This window comes from Drosophila pseudoobscura, chromosome 4 (genome assembly GCF_009870125.1).
Source record: "Drosophila pseudoobscura strain MV-25-SWS-2005 chromosome 4, UCI_Dpse_MV25, whole genome shotgun sequence".
Taxonomy (NCBI): domain Eukaryota; kingdom Metazoa; phylum Arthropoda; class Insecta; order Diptera; family Drosophilidae; genus Drosophila; species Drosophila pseudoobscura.
In genome coordinates, this window is record NC_046681.1 from 25,200,428 (window position 1) to 25,216,156 (window position 15,729).

At 49.2% G+C, this 15,729-nt stretch overlaps 3 protein-coding genes across 3 annotated transcripts; 2 read left to right on the forward strand and 1 right to left on the reverse strand.

The window, feature by feature from the left end:
* Positions 1 to 43: 43 nt before the first annotated feature.
* On the forward strand, positions 44 to 1,790 carry LOC6903075 (aspartate aminotransferase, cytoplasmic-like). Its single transcript, XM_002132757.3, has 4 exons — positions 44 to 535; positions 621 to 1,095; positions 1,155 to 1,323; positions 1,383 to 1,790. The coding sequence occupies exons 1-4, from the start codon at positions 137 to 139 to the stop codon at positions 1,726 to 1,728; spliced, it is 1,389 nt and encodes a 462-aa protein (XP_002132793.2). The 5' UTR covers positions 44 to 136; the 3' UTR covers positions 1,729 to 1,790.
* Positions 1,791 to 1,973: 183 nt separating this feature from the next.
* On the reverse strand, positions 1,974 to 10,134 carry Sptz (zinc finger FYVE-type containing 26 spastizin). The gene is made up of 8 exons (XM_002132758.3): positions 9,402 to 10,134; positions 7,583 to 9,349; positions 6,152 to 7,442; positions 4,416 to 6,088; positions 4,096 to 4,354; positions 2,933 to 4,032; positions 2,751 to 2,878; positions 1,974 to 2,696 (listed from the first exon to the last, which is right to left on the reverse strand). Exons 1-8 carry the CDS (start codon positions 9,483 to 9,485, stop codon positions 2,228 to 2,230), a joined length of 6,771 nt encoding a protein of 2,256 aa, XP_002132794.2. The 5' UTR covers positions 9,486 to 10,134; the 3' UTR covers positions 1,974 to 2,227.
* Positions 10,135 to 11,042: 908 nt separating this feature from the next.
* Mtp (microsomal triacylglycerol transfer protein) lies at positions 11,043 to 15,295 on the forward strand. Its single transcript, XM_001356807.3, has 6 exons — positions 11,043 to 11,282; positions 12,288 to 13,084; positions 13,151 to 14,081; positions 14,138 to 14,678; positions 14,751 to 14,918; positions 14,990 to 15,295. Exons 1-6 carry the CDS (start codon positions 11,201 to 11,203, stop codon positions 15,138 to 15,140), a joined length of 2,670 nt encoding a protein of 889 aa, XP_001356843.2. The 5' UTR covers positions 11,043 to 11,200; the 3' UTR covers positions 15,141 to 15,295.
* Positions 15,296 to 15,729: the final 434 nt, after the last annotated feature.

Consider the following 15,729-nt stretch of genomic DNA (forward strand, 5'->3'; position numbering starts at 1 on the left):
TAGCCATCACCTACTATCTACTATTCAGTACCCTTTGGTATTAATATCATCACAATTGTTTAGATTTTCCCACCTACGGACTAAATTCAAAATAGTCGATCTCGACCTTATCGCTGTTCTGGCTGACTGACTCAAAATGAGTGCGATCTTATCCGTGTGGCATAGTCTTCTGCTGCAGACCGTTGTCAAGTCCTCAAGTCATCGTAGTGCTGCCACAGGAAGACGCCGAAATGATGGAGAAAGGTTATCGCCATTTGCCTGCCTTAAGCGAGCCACGCCCACCGAGATGGAAAACCTTAATCAAGACTACCAGCTGGATTCATCGCCGCGGAAGATGAATCTTGCACATGAGGTGTATCGAAATGAGGTTGGCAAGGCTCAGACGTTTCAGGCGGTGAAAAAGGCTGAGATCAGTATTGCCTGCAATGATTTCAATTCGAGCGAACCGCTTCCGCCACTGGGGAATCCAGATTTTCTCCATGCAGCTACTGAAATGGTCCTCGGAAAGTCTTCTCCAGCACAAGCAGTGGGTCGAGTAAGCTAATCGTTTCTTCACTGAAGAAAGAGGCCACACTTGTCTGAATGGATTTTAGAGTGTTTATTGCATATTCTTTCGTCAGGTTGTTGGCATACAAACAAAAAACAGCATCGATGCCTTGGCCCTGGCCGCACAGTTTCTGCGCCACAAGACGACACGGGACGTTTGTCTGCTCGCCCGTCCCTGCAACCCCATCTACTGGCAGATATTCAAGGAGGCGGGCTTCAATTGCCAAAGATATCAGTACTACTCCGATGCGAGAGGCGAGCTGAACATCTACGGATTGGTGGCCGATTTGATGACATCGCCGGATGGGGCAGTGGTCGTTTTAGATGCATGTTCGCAGCATCCCACCGGACAGGATCCCAGTGTGGACGAATGGAAGCTGCTTTTCCACATTGTCAAGTGCAAGAAAATGCTACCCCTGATCCACTTGGACTCTCCTGGGTTGGCCAGTGGCGATCCCAATGAGGATGCTTGGCCAGTGCGATTCTTTTCCGACTGCGGCATCGATGTGCTATGTGCACAGTCTTTTGTTAAGAACTTTGGACTCTACAGTAAGAAGAGCTCAAGTGCCTAGCCAATGTCATTCATTAATCACTGTTTCCACCCCCAGACGAGACAGTTGGGCATTTGATGGTTGTGCTGTCAAACGTTGCCCAAGTGCATGCGTTTCGTGGACAATTTGAGTCGATGCTGTTGGACAAAAATGCCGAGTGCTCGTCCGTGCATTCTAGTCGAATTGTAGCAAAAATTCTGACCGATGAGAAGCTCCGCTCAGAGTGGTAAGAATTTATAGAGAACCATCAAATGGAACCATTTTGTATAGATTTTCCGTTTCCAGGTGCCAAACCCTAAAGGACATGCACCAGAGGGTCTCTCGAATGCGCGGCGAGATAAGAAAGAAGCTAGCAGAACTTAAGACCCCCGGAAATTGGCAGAACTTGGTGAAACAGAACGGATATCATCTATATTGGAATCCAAGCCGTTCTCAGATCCGCCAGCTGAAGGACAGACACATCTATGTCCCGAGCTCGGGTCGCATGAACCTCACTTCAGTGAGCCCCACCAACCTGGATAGCTTAGCTGCAGCCCTCAACGATGTGATGCAAGCCACTAAGGGCGACGTTTCCTCGGATAACTACTTTGTAGCCGATAAATTTAACACTCAATACTTTCACTCTGTCTGAAGTTTGTACTTGTCACTTTCCAGAATACTCGTAATACAAAATTATTATTCAACTTAAAACAGTCAGAGAAAAACTTCCAACACTGCTTGAAGAAATTCTAGTTTGCTGGGAACCAATGCATAAATCCAGATCAGAGCTGGCTATCTCCGCTTATTGCTTGCCAATGAATCTCCAGGATGATGTAGCGATACTGGGATTGTGGGAATATATAACATGATTTAATAAAATAAAAAACTTTGATAAAATTGAGATAAATACAATAAAATACAAACAATAATATAATTTGGTTACTTAAGCAAGTCTTTGAGCTGTTTTTTTGATGAGAGAATACTTGCTGGACAGCAGCAGCATGACACTGCCTCTGCCTATGCCATGGGATGGGACTTTGGAAAGATTAAAATTGATCTAGGGTAAATGTTAGCTACTAAAAATTATTATATTCTATCCCAAAAATAGGTACTAATAACGTATAATGAAGGGGGGGTTGTTTATCACTTTATCACAGAGGCTTTGGCGCTGAAGCTGACGTTGACGTTGAGGCTGCCGCGTTTGGCGGAACAGTTAGTTGCAGCTTCAGTTCGCACAGCTTTTTGATGTGTATCTGATTGGTGAGCTCGGCCTGCCAGCGAATTTTACGTATATCACTCAGTCGCTCGTGCTTGTTGGCCAGCAAATAGGCGGACTTCAGCTGGCCAATATATATATAGGAGGAAATGCGCAGCTCCACATTCGAGATGCGCTTGATTAGCCTGTCCAGGGTCTGCTTTGTCTCAGGCAAATTGCTATGCACGGCCGCATTGATGGCTATCGAGAGAATCTCGTCGGATTCCGAGGTGATGGCGCCACCATTGTTGCTCCCAATGCAGTCCAGCAGACGGTCCACCTCCGAGAGGCGTTGATTCCGGGCCAAATACTTGGCTGTGGCTCCAAACACCTTCATGGCTGACAGTTTGTAGTCCTGTATGATGCTGCAATGGAATGGAATGGGTTTATTTGCATAATGAATGGACATGGACACCTACCCGTATGCCAGTCCGAAACCCTCGTCAATATTCTTGCCGCACAGGAGGACCAGGATGCACAGCTGAATTCTGTCTGCTGCTCCCTCAAATAAAGTAGGCAACGTAGCCCGACTGGACTCGAGGCGGATCTGCAGTAAGAGTGGACTTTAGCAATCCTCAAGTCAGATTTAAGATTATGTTACCTGTTTCAGTATTTGCAGGGTCCTCAGGGGCTGCTCGTCGGGCGACTGTTCCCTCTCGCACTGCGACAGGAATTTGGCCACCTCCATCTGCCGTCGAATGGTGTTGATGTGTCCGTTAAGTGCACGTGCATCCATCTGCATGGCAAAGCAGGCCCCATGGCTGCTGCCACTGCTCCCTTGGGCGCTCACGACGCTCACGCGTCGTCCCTGCTGCTGTCTCTGTAGGTGCTCCCACTCGGCGAGGTCCAATTCTCCCTGTAGATGCATGTGCGCAGCCAGCAAGTGCTGGGCATTGGCCTGCAACTTTTGAAAATTCTCGCACTGCAGTGGATAGAACTTCACGCAGGTCATGCTCGCCCGTATGGGATCCTTGAGCAGCAGCTGGAGCTGGTACAGTGAATTCAATTGCTGCTGCTGCTCCAGATGGCGACAGGTCTGGAGCAAAGGTAGCCGCCAGGCCCCCAACTGTGGATCATCCAATTGCTGCAGCTCCTCCACCAAAGCAGGTAGATTGCCGGTGGCCAATTGCAGCTGAAAAATGTGCTGAATAAACAGATCCGTGTCCAGTTGCTGCTGCTGCCAGTAGCGGAGGGCGGCGCGCAGCTCTTCGCGATGCATGAGGAACGACAGGATGTCTCCTTGGCTGCCGTAGGTAAGGACATAGTGGAGGGATTCCTCAAAGCCACGTTCCTGGCGGCGACTCTCATCGCTGACCACCGCATGGCCATGGCCCCCGTAGTGACCCTTGGCAATGTTCTTCAGATTGGCCAAAGCATTCATCACATTCAAAGCGGGTTCTTGGAGCGGTCGCTGCTGAATGTAGGGCTCGCGGCGTCGTGTGAAGAGCGAGGCCAGCGAAGTGTTTGAATTGCGGATGAGCGAGGCTCGATGGAGGGTCTCCGGTTGGGGCTGGCTGTGTGGCAAAGTTTCAATCAACTGCAAGATCTCCTGCAGCAAAGCAGGCCCCCGCTGCGGTCGCTTTCTCGGCAGCAGCACGGGGTCTGTTTGAGTCGTTCCCGTGCCGAATATGCTCTTGTAGATGCAGCTATTGAGCTGCTCATTGGACAGATGGGTCATGCAATGCCCAAACTTCTCACGAGCTGTGGAATAATACTGTAAATATATACGAGGCATCTACGAGGACGTGGAATCATGAGAGTTACCCGCATCGTAGCAGCCAGCACGCAGACAGGCCAGCCCATGGGCTGCCATCACGCCCGTTGTGGCAAAACCGCATTTGAGGTGAACTTCGAGCGCCAAGGTCCAGTGCTCGGCCTCGACCAAAGCATCGGCTAGCTTGCGTAAATTGTGATTACCGAGTTCTCCCACGGGTAGGAGGGATTCACAGCCCTGCTGCACCACAGCCATTATGATTTCCGAGTGCTCGCGTATGTTTTCAAACTCTCCAGGCGCGCCACGAACCTACGAAAAAGTTGATAAGGGTTTAGTTTGCACTCCATATAAAATATCCTCGCTATTAAACCTTTGCTGCAAATGCCAGACAATTGATCATTTTGGCCACCAATTCGTAGTCCACCTCTGGATTCGGGTCGATCAGCTTCTCCAACTTTCGACAGTGGTAGAGCAACAGCTCTACGCATGTCCTCTGATCCTGATGGTGTCTTAGTATAGACAGACTCATGGCCACGCTGGGGGCATGCTCGTAGGAGAATTCCTCGCGCATCAGCTTGTCGTGGGTGATGTTGCCGCTAAGGCGCCACTTGCTTGACTCCACCAGCGAAGAGCAGCCCGACACAGTGCTTTGCTCCCACGATGCGCTTTGATCTCCCTCTCCATTACCGTTGGTGCTGATGGCACTGGCACAGTCGTTGCAGATGCGCACCTCCAGCTCATCGTATAGCTCTGGTATCCGCATGCGTTGTGTGGAGCAGGCAAAGCATACAACTCTCCCGCAACGACGGCAGTGATGGCGCCTCATCAGCATGGTAAAGGCTGCCCTTCGGCAGCACATACAATGGCTTGCTGCCTCATCTGGCGTCCACTGTTGTCGTGCGGGCGCTTGCTTGGGCATCACAAAAGCCCCGCACAGCGAGTCCAGAGAGTGCTGCAGATCCGTGCCCAGGGAGCTATGTTCGGAGGAGGAGGAGGGCACTGAACGGTAGTCGAGCGCTTTGCTGGCATAGATCCTCAGCAGCAGATCCAGGCACTCCGGGCCTACAAAATGATCCTGCTGGTAGGAGTTAAAGTTGAGCAGAATAAACGCCTCCGATGTGGCCTGACCCAACTGGAAGCGCAGCTTTCCCGGCTGTGTGGCTGTCGAATGCACATCGTACGCATGTCCACGCTTCTCGAAGCAGTAGGGACACGGACCCGAAGGCTTCTCACGCTGTAGTCGGTCTCGTGCCGCTTCCAGGAGCTTCGAGAGCAGCTCAAAGCGGGCGTTCATCACCAACTGTTCGACGATCAGCAGCGGATGCCTTAGCAGACGCCAGAACTGCTGACGCTCGACCCCTTCCATGTGCCCGAGCAGCACCAAGGAGAGCTGGTAATTGCGATAAGGACGCGGATCACGTGCATGGTGTTTGAGATAGTCAATCACCCATTGGAGCAGTGCCAGCGAACGGAATTTGTCCTTGTGCGTGTCCAGGAAATTGACCAATGACATGGGCGGAAACATCTCAACGATGCCCAGTAATGAGGGGTCCAGCTCCTCTCCATCCCGCAGCTCCAGCAGGGCATCCAAGAGTGTGAGCAGACAAACCCTCTGCTGCCCCTCCGATCCGGAATGAAACACCACGCGGCACCACTCCAGACACAATCCATAGCGACGTCGCTGCAGCAGCTGCTCGAAGATCACATTCGGTGTCTGCCGGCCAAAATCATAGGCCTGCGGCCAGCTCTCGAATTGCAGCAGGGCCGACACGCGCGCATATATCGTTATGTCTGACAGCGTGTGTTCCAGCTGGCTGCGCAGCGCCGGTTGGATCGAATCCGCCGCCTGGCGATGCTGCAGCGTACGCTCGATCAGCTCTTTGGCCAGTTGGCTGCTGGGTATCTTGGTAAAGTGCTGCTTCAGCAGACGCGCCCTTTGGCCCAGGTCATTCATGTGCACCACCAGCTGTATGTTACGAGGATCCTCTTCGATCAGATCCCGTATGAGATGATCTATGCGGGACTTAAGCTCCTCCGAAGACTCTGAAACAGGACCGAAATGAAATGTAAAAGGGAAAGGGCTTTTTCAAGAAATATACTCCTCACCCGCCTGTCCACCAATCCCAAGCAGTAGAATCTGCAGCAGTAGCTCCTTGCTGGTCACCACCTCCGCCAGGGTATGGCTATCCAGTTTATAGGCACTCAAGGCAGCCAGCAACCGATTGCCCTCGTGCATCGTGGCCAGAATCTCTAGCTCTGGCAGCCGCATGAGCTGCGAGAGGCAGGCAAAGTCTAATCCTCCCTCGCTGGACTCGGGCAGCTGCTGGCCGAGCTGCACGGCCATCAGCAGTTGGGCCAGCAATTGGTTGTGCTGTGCCATGTAGTTGTGGATGGACTCCTGCTTCTGTGGCGACACCACACGTGGCAGTTTACGGCTGCGCAGACCCTCTCCCAATTGGGGGCAGATATTCAGAGCAATCACGTGAACCAGATTCAGATGCAGAGCAGCCACATTGCCCTCAATCTCCAGGGGAGTGATGTCACACTCGTAGATGAGCTCTCCAATCACATCGTAGGGATCATTCCTTAGCAGCTGGCTGTTGTGGTACTCCAGATTGGGATCCCGCAGCTGCAGGAGACGTGCCAATTGCTGGATGTACCCGCAGAATCGAGCGTAATAATTGTGGCGCGAGCGAAGCTGCTGGAAGTGCACTCCATTAGCACGTAGCTCCGAGGAATGGGCGTAGTCCGAGGATTTTTTGCCGTACAGGGTAAAGAAAGCAGTCTCCCGTTGGAGCTGCACAGCCAGCACAGACGGTCGCAGGGGCTGGCATTGCAGGGAGAGCAGTTCGTTGAGTGCCGGCTGGCGGCCAGCACGCTCCAACAGGCGCATGCATTCGCACAAATTCTGCAAGAGATTCATGGCTCCAATTTCAGAAGATGCTGGTGTTGCTGCTGCCTCGTCTGTCGCGGGCTGCTTCTGCTGGCGGCGTATAACCAGCAGCAGATTGCACGTAATCTCCCGATTGAAACCCAGATTAACGATCAGATCACAAATGATCAACGCATTGAGATTCCGCTCTTCAAACTGCTGCAGGAATCCGTACTGTCCATGGCCGCTGTGCCGATGGATGAGGCTCTTCAGCTCGGGGCTCTGCTGCAGCCGCTGGGCCTGGGCCTGCGCGAAGTTGTCCACCACACTGATGATCTTTGACAGCTCAAATCCCTTGGCTGCCACGCCCTTGATCTGCTCTACAGTGGTGCCGGCAGGGCTGCCGGCCCTGGCCTCCAGTGCCCGATAGTTTGAATAAATGGTGGCCAGCTTTTGTTTGATAAGCTGCTGCTGCTCCATGAACTGCAGTTCTCGATTTAGTTGGCTGTGCTCCAGGCTAAAGGTCTGCAAAACGGAACATAGATTATACAATACCATTGACGAACAGACGAAGGATAGCTCAAAGCGGAATTCAAATGGAATTTTTTCTTGATGCTATATCTTGGTAATTTTATAGTCGCTGATATAACAAAAAGATCTCATACCTCTATGATCTGCTTGACATCCTTAAAGTTCTTCAAGGCCAGCGACATGATGGCCAGCTGTTCGGGCGTGCTCAGCATTTTTGGAATGATGGAGCGTTCATTAGGGGCGACGCCTCTCTTTGTGCTGCTGTCTCCGCTCAGGATCTGCGCACGAGCTCTATACTGTTCCATGTCAGCAGTCCCACTAAAGCTGACTGCCCGGCGCTGTTTTCTAGCCTTGCGCCGCGTCAGACTGGAGGCATGATTGCTGCGCTCCCGGCTCTCATCATCGCTGGAAGCCTTCTCCCTGGTACTGCTATGCAGTTGGACCAACTGCAGCAATTGCTCCGGCTCCAGGAGGCAGCTCAATGAAGGAGCAGACTGGGCCACAGATTGTTCGATCTTTTGGAGGACACCAAACTTCCAAATGGCCTCGCTGATGGCATCCACAAGTCGCTGGAATCGCGGCTGATGGTCGGTGGCGCATTTGTAGTCCTGCGAGTGTAGCTTTTTGGTGACGAAGCTCTTGAGGAATGTGAAAAGGACTCGCAGGGAGGTTGCTCTACAGATGAAGCCATACTTTATCCTTTGGGCCGGCATGTGGGCCTGTCGTGGTGACGTGTGTGGTGCCTCGTCATCCACATACTGCTCATCGTCATCATCCTCCTCGTCGTTGTCGTTGTTGTTCTCGCACCGACGCTGTTTGGTCTGCTCCAGCTGCTCCCAGCGCAGGAATACAAGCAGAAAGATGTCCTCGAGCAAGGAGCACAGGGTTCCCAGTTGATGGATCTGCCGCAGCTGGCTGGATAGCTGCAGCAGGTTCGACTTGATGGTGGACCCCTCATCCTGGTCCAATATCAGATTGTAGACGTGGCCGAGAGCCGTATAGTAGCTGAGAGTCTCCATCTCCTGCTGGTAGAAGCATTTCAGTTCAGGAGTCTGCTGCTGCCACTTGTAGGTGTCGCCGACCAGCTTGAACAGCTCCTGGCTATCACACCGGATGTTGTGGTCATGAACCAGGGAAAGGACGCCCGGGGCCCGTAATAGGGCTTCTACTTTCAGCGATTTGCTGGCCTCTCGCACGCTCAGGAACTGCAAGAGCACCGACAGACGTTGGAAATCCGCATAGAAGAACTGATGGACGGGCTGAAGTTCGTCCGGAACGGCAGCCACATCAAAGGCGGCCAGAGCCTTGTCCAGGTAGCCCAACTCGTCCACCGTCTGCGGTCCGAGTGCAAATTCATTGGCCAATTTCAGGATCAGCAGAGTATTTCTCAAGGTTTTGTCCGCCAAGCACTCAAAGTCCTTCAGCTGCCGGCACAGCGTCGGAACAAAGTTCTCCCGCTCGTCAAGAGCAAGCCACAGAACCAGCTGCCTTGTGGGTGGCCCCTCGCTGCACTGCTGACGAATGGCTTGCTGTTGCTCACGCAGCAGCTGGTCCAGTAGCTGTCCTCCGTCCTGGCGTGCTAAAAGAGCGAGTATCAAGTGCTCGCTGGTGGCTGATTCATGCACAAGACGCGTCATAAGCTTCTGCCGCAACGTAGCCGCCTCTAAAATGCTCGGCGGAAAGTTTGCCAGCACACAAAGAGAACGTGATGTGATATCGTTTGCCAGTATTTCATTGAGCACCGCACTAATGATCTTTCCAATGTGCAACTTTGACCTTTCGTGGAGTATCTGCAGTATCTGAAGCGTGGGATATGGCGCATCGTGGAGTGATACTTGCAATCGGCTTTGATAGGACTGCACAGATCCGCTTGAAATGCCATTGAGGCATTGGATAAAGTCCTGAAAGGGATTTAAAATAACAAAAAATAATCAGAATACTTTTGGAACTCACTTGAAAGACTTTTCGGTGTTCGGGTGGCAGTAAGGCCAAAAACTGGCATAGATCCTCATGCTGTTGATCCTGCTTTGCCGTCATCTTGGGGGTAGGCTAGGGTCACCTGTTGGTTGCTCCGCCGCTCAAGTCTGATGCTCTTCTGGGTGTGATTGCTCCCGTCTCACGAGCGGTTCATTGTACTGTGGGCGAGTTCTAAGTAGGCCTCCTTCTCTCACCGAATGAATGTGACTTCTGTGGGTCTGTGGCTCTGCTGATTGCGATTCTATCTAGACTATTGTTATTGCTCGACGGGTCTCTCGCTGCTGCGCTTTTTGCTTTTGTTTCTGGGCAGCAGCTGTTCTGCTCTCTGGCGACTTCCACTGGCACAAGTGCGAGTGATAACAGACGCCCGCATATTATCTCCGTACAGCCTAGAGTTGATCAAATTAATCCGGATTCGGACCTCTCAAAAAAACAAAGACTTTTGTGTAAAATTCAGCGCAGCGGATAGAGCTGCCAACTTATATGAATTTAGGCAAGTAACATGCAAAAAATCGAGGTTCTGTTCTTTAATTCCATTATTAATTTTATGACAAGTTATTTTGGCGCATCGTGGGAGGAAAAGATGATATAAAATGTATTATCTATGGAGTGGAATCCGATTTTGATTTGAAAGAGAACAGCTGAGTGGACAGCACAAATTTCGGTGGTATTTTTCTGCAGGTGTTTCAGTGCTGACAACTTTTTAGAAGAAAAAGTACTATTTTTTTTTCCAATTAGAAATAGTCACCTCTTTTGAAGATCGATTTTTGTACATATTTATCTAATTTTTTTTGACAAATTGGTCATTACTATCCGTCCTGTAGCAACCATACTATTAATTTGATGTATTTACTTCTGCGGCAGAATTTATAAATTCAATTTTATCAACAGAAGAGAATAGCTAGTAGCAATAGCAACAGGTAACAGGTTACAGCAATTTTTAAATATGTCTACATATCGTACTGTGAAAATAGCCAGAACAAGCTATAAAATAGCTGCACTTTCAGCACTGGTGGTATTTTTGTGCAAGCGTTTGCCTAATTTTGGTGCATCTTCGTTTCAGCCGGTAGTACCAGTAGTGCTGCCAGATTTTGAGCGTCGAAATATGCTAGATTTCACAAAAATAATAGCTAGATAAAGCTACAAAATGTATAAAACAGGCTAAAAGGCTATCCGGGTAATTGGTAGTTTCCTATGACGGCGAAATCCATATCCGTTCAATTTCAAAAGAATTTTAGAAAAAACCAACCTTATATTTAATATTAAGTTTAAGGGATTAATAGTCATTTTGTTCCTAAGTTTAGTGTTAACGATATTCATTTTAATCATTTCACCCGTTCAATCACAGCACTTGACCACTGTAGACTTAAAATTACAATGACAAATTAAGCGATTTCTTTAAAAGGTTTGTTTTTGTCAGAATCTTTATAAGTCAGTATGTACTTCTGACCAAAGTTTATAGTGTCATCTGTGCTTTTCCAAGGGACTAAGTGAACTTTTTAGTGAAATTAAAAATGGCTAGATTTAAGGCTATAGGCATGTTCATAATTTTTCAAGCATATCCGTTTTCAAATAAGCTAGTTCTAGCCTCAAATAGGCTAAAATGGCAGCACTGAGTACCAGTACCCCCGGTCGCGAACACATTTCTCTCTCGTTTTCTGTAAAGGGCGGTCGCCGATTTAAAGTCACCAAGTTGGCTTAACACTAGTCTTATCAATGATTTAACACCTAGAAATACTCAAGTGCCAAGTGAAGCAATACAAAAAGCAACAAGTATGCAGAAATTTAAAAGCAAAACGAACAATCCAGAGCTGCGATCTCTGCTCCTCATCGGTGTCTTCGCTGTCTGCTGTTTGGGTAAGGTTCTTTAAGCAAATATTTAGTTACTAAATGGTTTTTTGGCATATGCAAAGCACGTAGAAAGTACTTAACTTTAAGTTGAATGAACTTTGTTTGTTTGTATCGGTTTTTACTCAAAGAACTCTCTCACCCACTCATTTTGGGCGACAGAGAGAGAGACTTTGACATTGCTCTCCCTCAGAGATTTATCCACTCACACATTCAAAGCCAAGACCAAGACCGTTTATCTGACACACTTCTCAATTGGAGCAGCTGTTTCTGCACAGTGGGCCAATATGGAAAAGGCAAGTAAGGAAACGACGAAACTGTTAAGATCAGAACAAATTAGGACAGGAATTTTTGAGATTTAATTGCATTCGAAAAATTATTCATTTTAAAAAATCCATAGAGTAGAGTATTATTCAAAAGTTTAAATATTCTGAAACGCACTTTTTATCTGCCTTGAAGAGCACACTTGCCACTTTTCTGTTCTTCATCTTCGATATTCAGTTTCTTAAAAATGTAGTTTATCTTCTTTTGAAATATTTATTCTATCTTGTGTTAATCCTGTCCAATTTGTTTGCTTAACAAATACAAAAAAAAAAAAACCACAAGGAACGACCTTGGCAGCGTATCTTAATCTTATCTTAAAAATTTTGAAATGCATTTTTATGATTAGGAGAAAGTGATTCCAAAACTATTTACCATCTTTCCATCGCTTCTTGTTATTTGTACGACCTTTGCTCCCTATCTGCTCATCCCATTCCTTGCTTATCTCTTTCTGGAATTCTTCCGAGTTGATTTATTCCACAAGATCGCTAGAGCCACCCACTGTGCGGCGGAGGGGGCCCACTTGTTGATGATAACCTCAGCCGTAGGCCACATGTTGAATAGGAATTGAAATTTCTGATCAGCTTTTGCTTGGGTGAAAGTTATACAAATTCTATTACTAATGACGTGTTCCATTGTGTTTCTTTCTTTTCCTATGCTCCCATTCCCGCTCCCCCTCACTGTCGCCCGCAGGTGTGGTACAAGCGGCACTGGTGCCTCCAAACAGTCAGCAAATCTTCAAGCTGCAGAATACTGTGAGTCTACAGGGCTTAAGTGGCACCGAGGAGACGAGATACACTTTCGAGACCGAACTGAAGATCAATTCGGTATGGAGCCAGGGCGAGGATCAGCTGCTGGAGGTGTCCTTCAGCGGGAGTCGCGTGAGTGCGCCCGGCCTGGACCATCAGGTGGAGCGTCCGATTAGCCAGATACCCGACAGACCCTTCTACATCAGCCTGGTCCAGGGACAGCCGCATCAAGTGATTGCCCACACTGGTCGGGATCAGTCCCTGTTGAATCTGGAGCGGGGCATCGCCTCCCTGCTGCAGCTACGCTTCGAGGGCAGCGAGGAGCTCGATGTGTCTGGCCACTGTCGTGTCGCGTACAATGTTAAATCGTCGACGAGCGTGGAAAAAAGGAAGATGGATTGCGCGCTCTGGGATCTGCGCGTAAACTACCATCCGGAAGAGGCTCTGGGCGTATCTCAGCTGTCCCAAGAGCAAGTCAGCTACGAGCTGTCCGCAGATGGAGCCCTGCTGCGGGCCGAGTCTGTGGAGACGCACCGCCTGACCCTGGTCGCCAAGCCAGATGCTGGAAGCACTGTGCAAAGCAGCCTGCTCCTACAGCATGCGTACCAGGGAGCAGAAGAGGTGCCACAGCTTGATGTACCCAGCCTGGAGGCGGCCATTGAGAGTCTATTGGAGTGGTATCGCGTGTTTCAGCTGGAGGCGGATGTGGACAGTAGCATTAGTGAGCTAAAGCAGCAAAATGTGAGCAGAAGGGCTAAACCTTTTTAAAGAAGTATTTGGTAATGTCTATTTTTTGTTCATTTTCAGCTTGAAAAACTGCTGGCACAATCGGAAGATCAGCTGCAAGCCGATGACGTGGGCAAATCCTCGCTGGCCCTGCTGTACGTCCAGTTACTGCCGCTGGCACGCCTCACCAAGCAGCCTCAGTTCGAAAAGCTGCTCCAGAAGCACACGAAAATCTTGCCCCAATTGGTGGATCTGCTCGGAGCAGTGCAGACCTTCGAGGCCCACAATGCCACCTTTAGTCAATTCTACAGCGATGCAGCGACCAATACAGAGCAATTGGAGCTGCTGGAGAAGTATCTGCAATCACTGGCCGTGGCCACGCATCCAGAAAGACGAATCATCGAGCATTTGTATGGCCTCCTGAAGGTGGATGCCACCAACAAGCAGTTAGCGCTGAGGGAAAGTATCATCCAAACGCTGGCCACGTTGACGCGACAGAGTGGCTTCGATGGCAACGATCTGCTGCTGCAGCAAGTGCGCGCTTTCCTCCTGGAGGGACTTGGCTCCAAGCAGCCCATTTTGTACATACGCGCCCTGCAGAATCTCCAGGATGTGGCCACTATTGAGGCACTGCTAGAGCAGGCTCAGACACGGCAGGAGCCCAATCTCGCGGTGGCCGCTTTGCAGGCCCTGAAATCGTTCCCTGCGAGAAGTTTCAATGTCTCGCATCGCCAGCAGTTCGAGAGCATCTTCTACCAGCGACGACGACGCTTCGATAGCTCTGCTCGCACCTTGGCTTTGGATGTGCTGCTGGCCCTGCGACCCTCGGCCGAGCAGCTGGGCCACATCCTCGACTATTTATCCTCAACAGACAGACAGTTTGAGATTAAAACGTATGTGCTGCAGAAGCTGCACATGCTGGCCGAGGTGTGTCCACGTTTTAGGGGACTCCTCAGGCAGGAGCTGGCCAAGCGGTCTAAGGTTAACAACTACCACGTAATGGGACAAAAGGGTAAGGAAACGAAAGTAAATCCAAGGACCAAAAGCTAAAGGAAGTTCCTATTTCAGGCCTCACCACTGTCCTCAGGCGACAGCTCTCCCAGTCGCCCGCCTTCAACGAATCGCTGCTTAGCACCCAGGAGGTGCAGCAGGGCATTCTAAAGCGGGGTTCAGTGGAGTTTCTACTGCAGGCGGGCCATGCCCAGGCCAGCAGCTTTAAGCTGGGCATCTACACAGCCGGCCTGGGTGCGGTGGTGGGCGATGGCGACGCTAGCGATGAGAGCGATCCCATTCCCGCCGATGATGAGCTGGACAGCGGGGAGAGCGTCACCGCTGGCATGGAGATCAGTGTGCAGGGCTCTCAATTGCGTCCACTGATCTTTTTCAGCGGCCAAACAGAGCTGATGGGTCATGTGTGGGGCGGAACGGCTTCGGACTCGACGCCTGCGTATCAGGCCACCACTTTGGCCCAGGATCATGAGCACTACATTGTCCTGGCATCGGGTGCCAGCCTCCACTGGAGGGTACTCGGCGCCCGCAGTGTGGATCTCAATGGAAAGGTGGGATTCAGCTTGTGGAATCGCAATGCCCAGACGGAGATACAGCAAAAGTGAGTGCAGGAACATCTAAAAAGGAGTTTTGCGGATTATAATAATATTATGTGATTCTCTTTTCTTTTTAGCACGGGCAGCGCTGTCGTGGGACATGTGGCTGTGGGCTTCACCTATGCGAAACTTGTGCAGGATTTCACTTTGAGGCACGAACCGAAACTGAGTCTGCAGGCGGATTTGGACTTTTACAGCGGCATCAAGCTGTGCATGCAACTGCAACGACCCGAACAGCTACTCAAGTGAGTTTTACACGGAAATATACTCGAAATTTCCTTTATTTTATATATAATCCCATCCCTTTGTTTACCAGGCAAACCAGCACTCGTTCGGTGTTTCTGCAAGAAGTGGGGCGGTCTTATGCGAAACATGTCCACTCCACAATCAACCATCGGACGCCCGGCTGCACTTTTGCCCTCAATCAGAAGAACAATGAGATGTGCAACCTGATATTTAGCGATTAGTAGAATTACAAACCAAGAAACAAAATGAGATTTGAGAGATTGCTTCCATAACTTTTATCAATTTAACTGAAATGCTATGTAAAAAGCGCAGAGATTAAGACTCGATATAGTTGTAAACTTGTAAGAACAAAGACAATATAATTTTCAATGCCAAAGCGGTTTTTTTTAATTTAAAAAAGTACACTAAATTAATTTGAATTAATTATTACACAGTTTATTGCACAAATATAACGATATTTGTTTGCACCTTCACTATCGAAATAAGAAATACCCTTGTAGGAATAAGTATGTAGAATTTGTGGTCATCTCTGGCTCCAATTCTAAATTTTTTAGAAGCTATCTGAAAAAAAATTTTGCGTATACATACATGCATATGTACATATGTATGTAGTCTTCTTGCAGTCGCGGGATCGAGATTTATAAACGGGAATCTAATTAACTTCATGAATAGGTCAAAAATATTCCAATCTGTGAAAAAAACATTATTAATTACTTTTAAAAGCAGCTTGGATAACAGAATTAAGAAGAAAAAGGGTATACAAATGTCCATACGCAGCATTAATACGTAGCATTTCCCACACGTTTCATT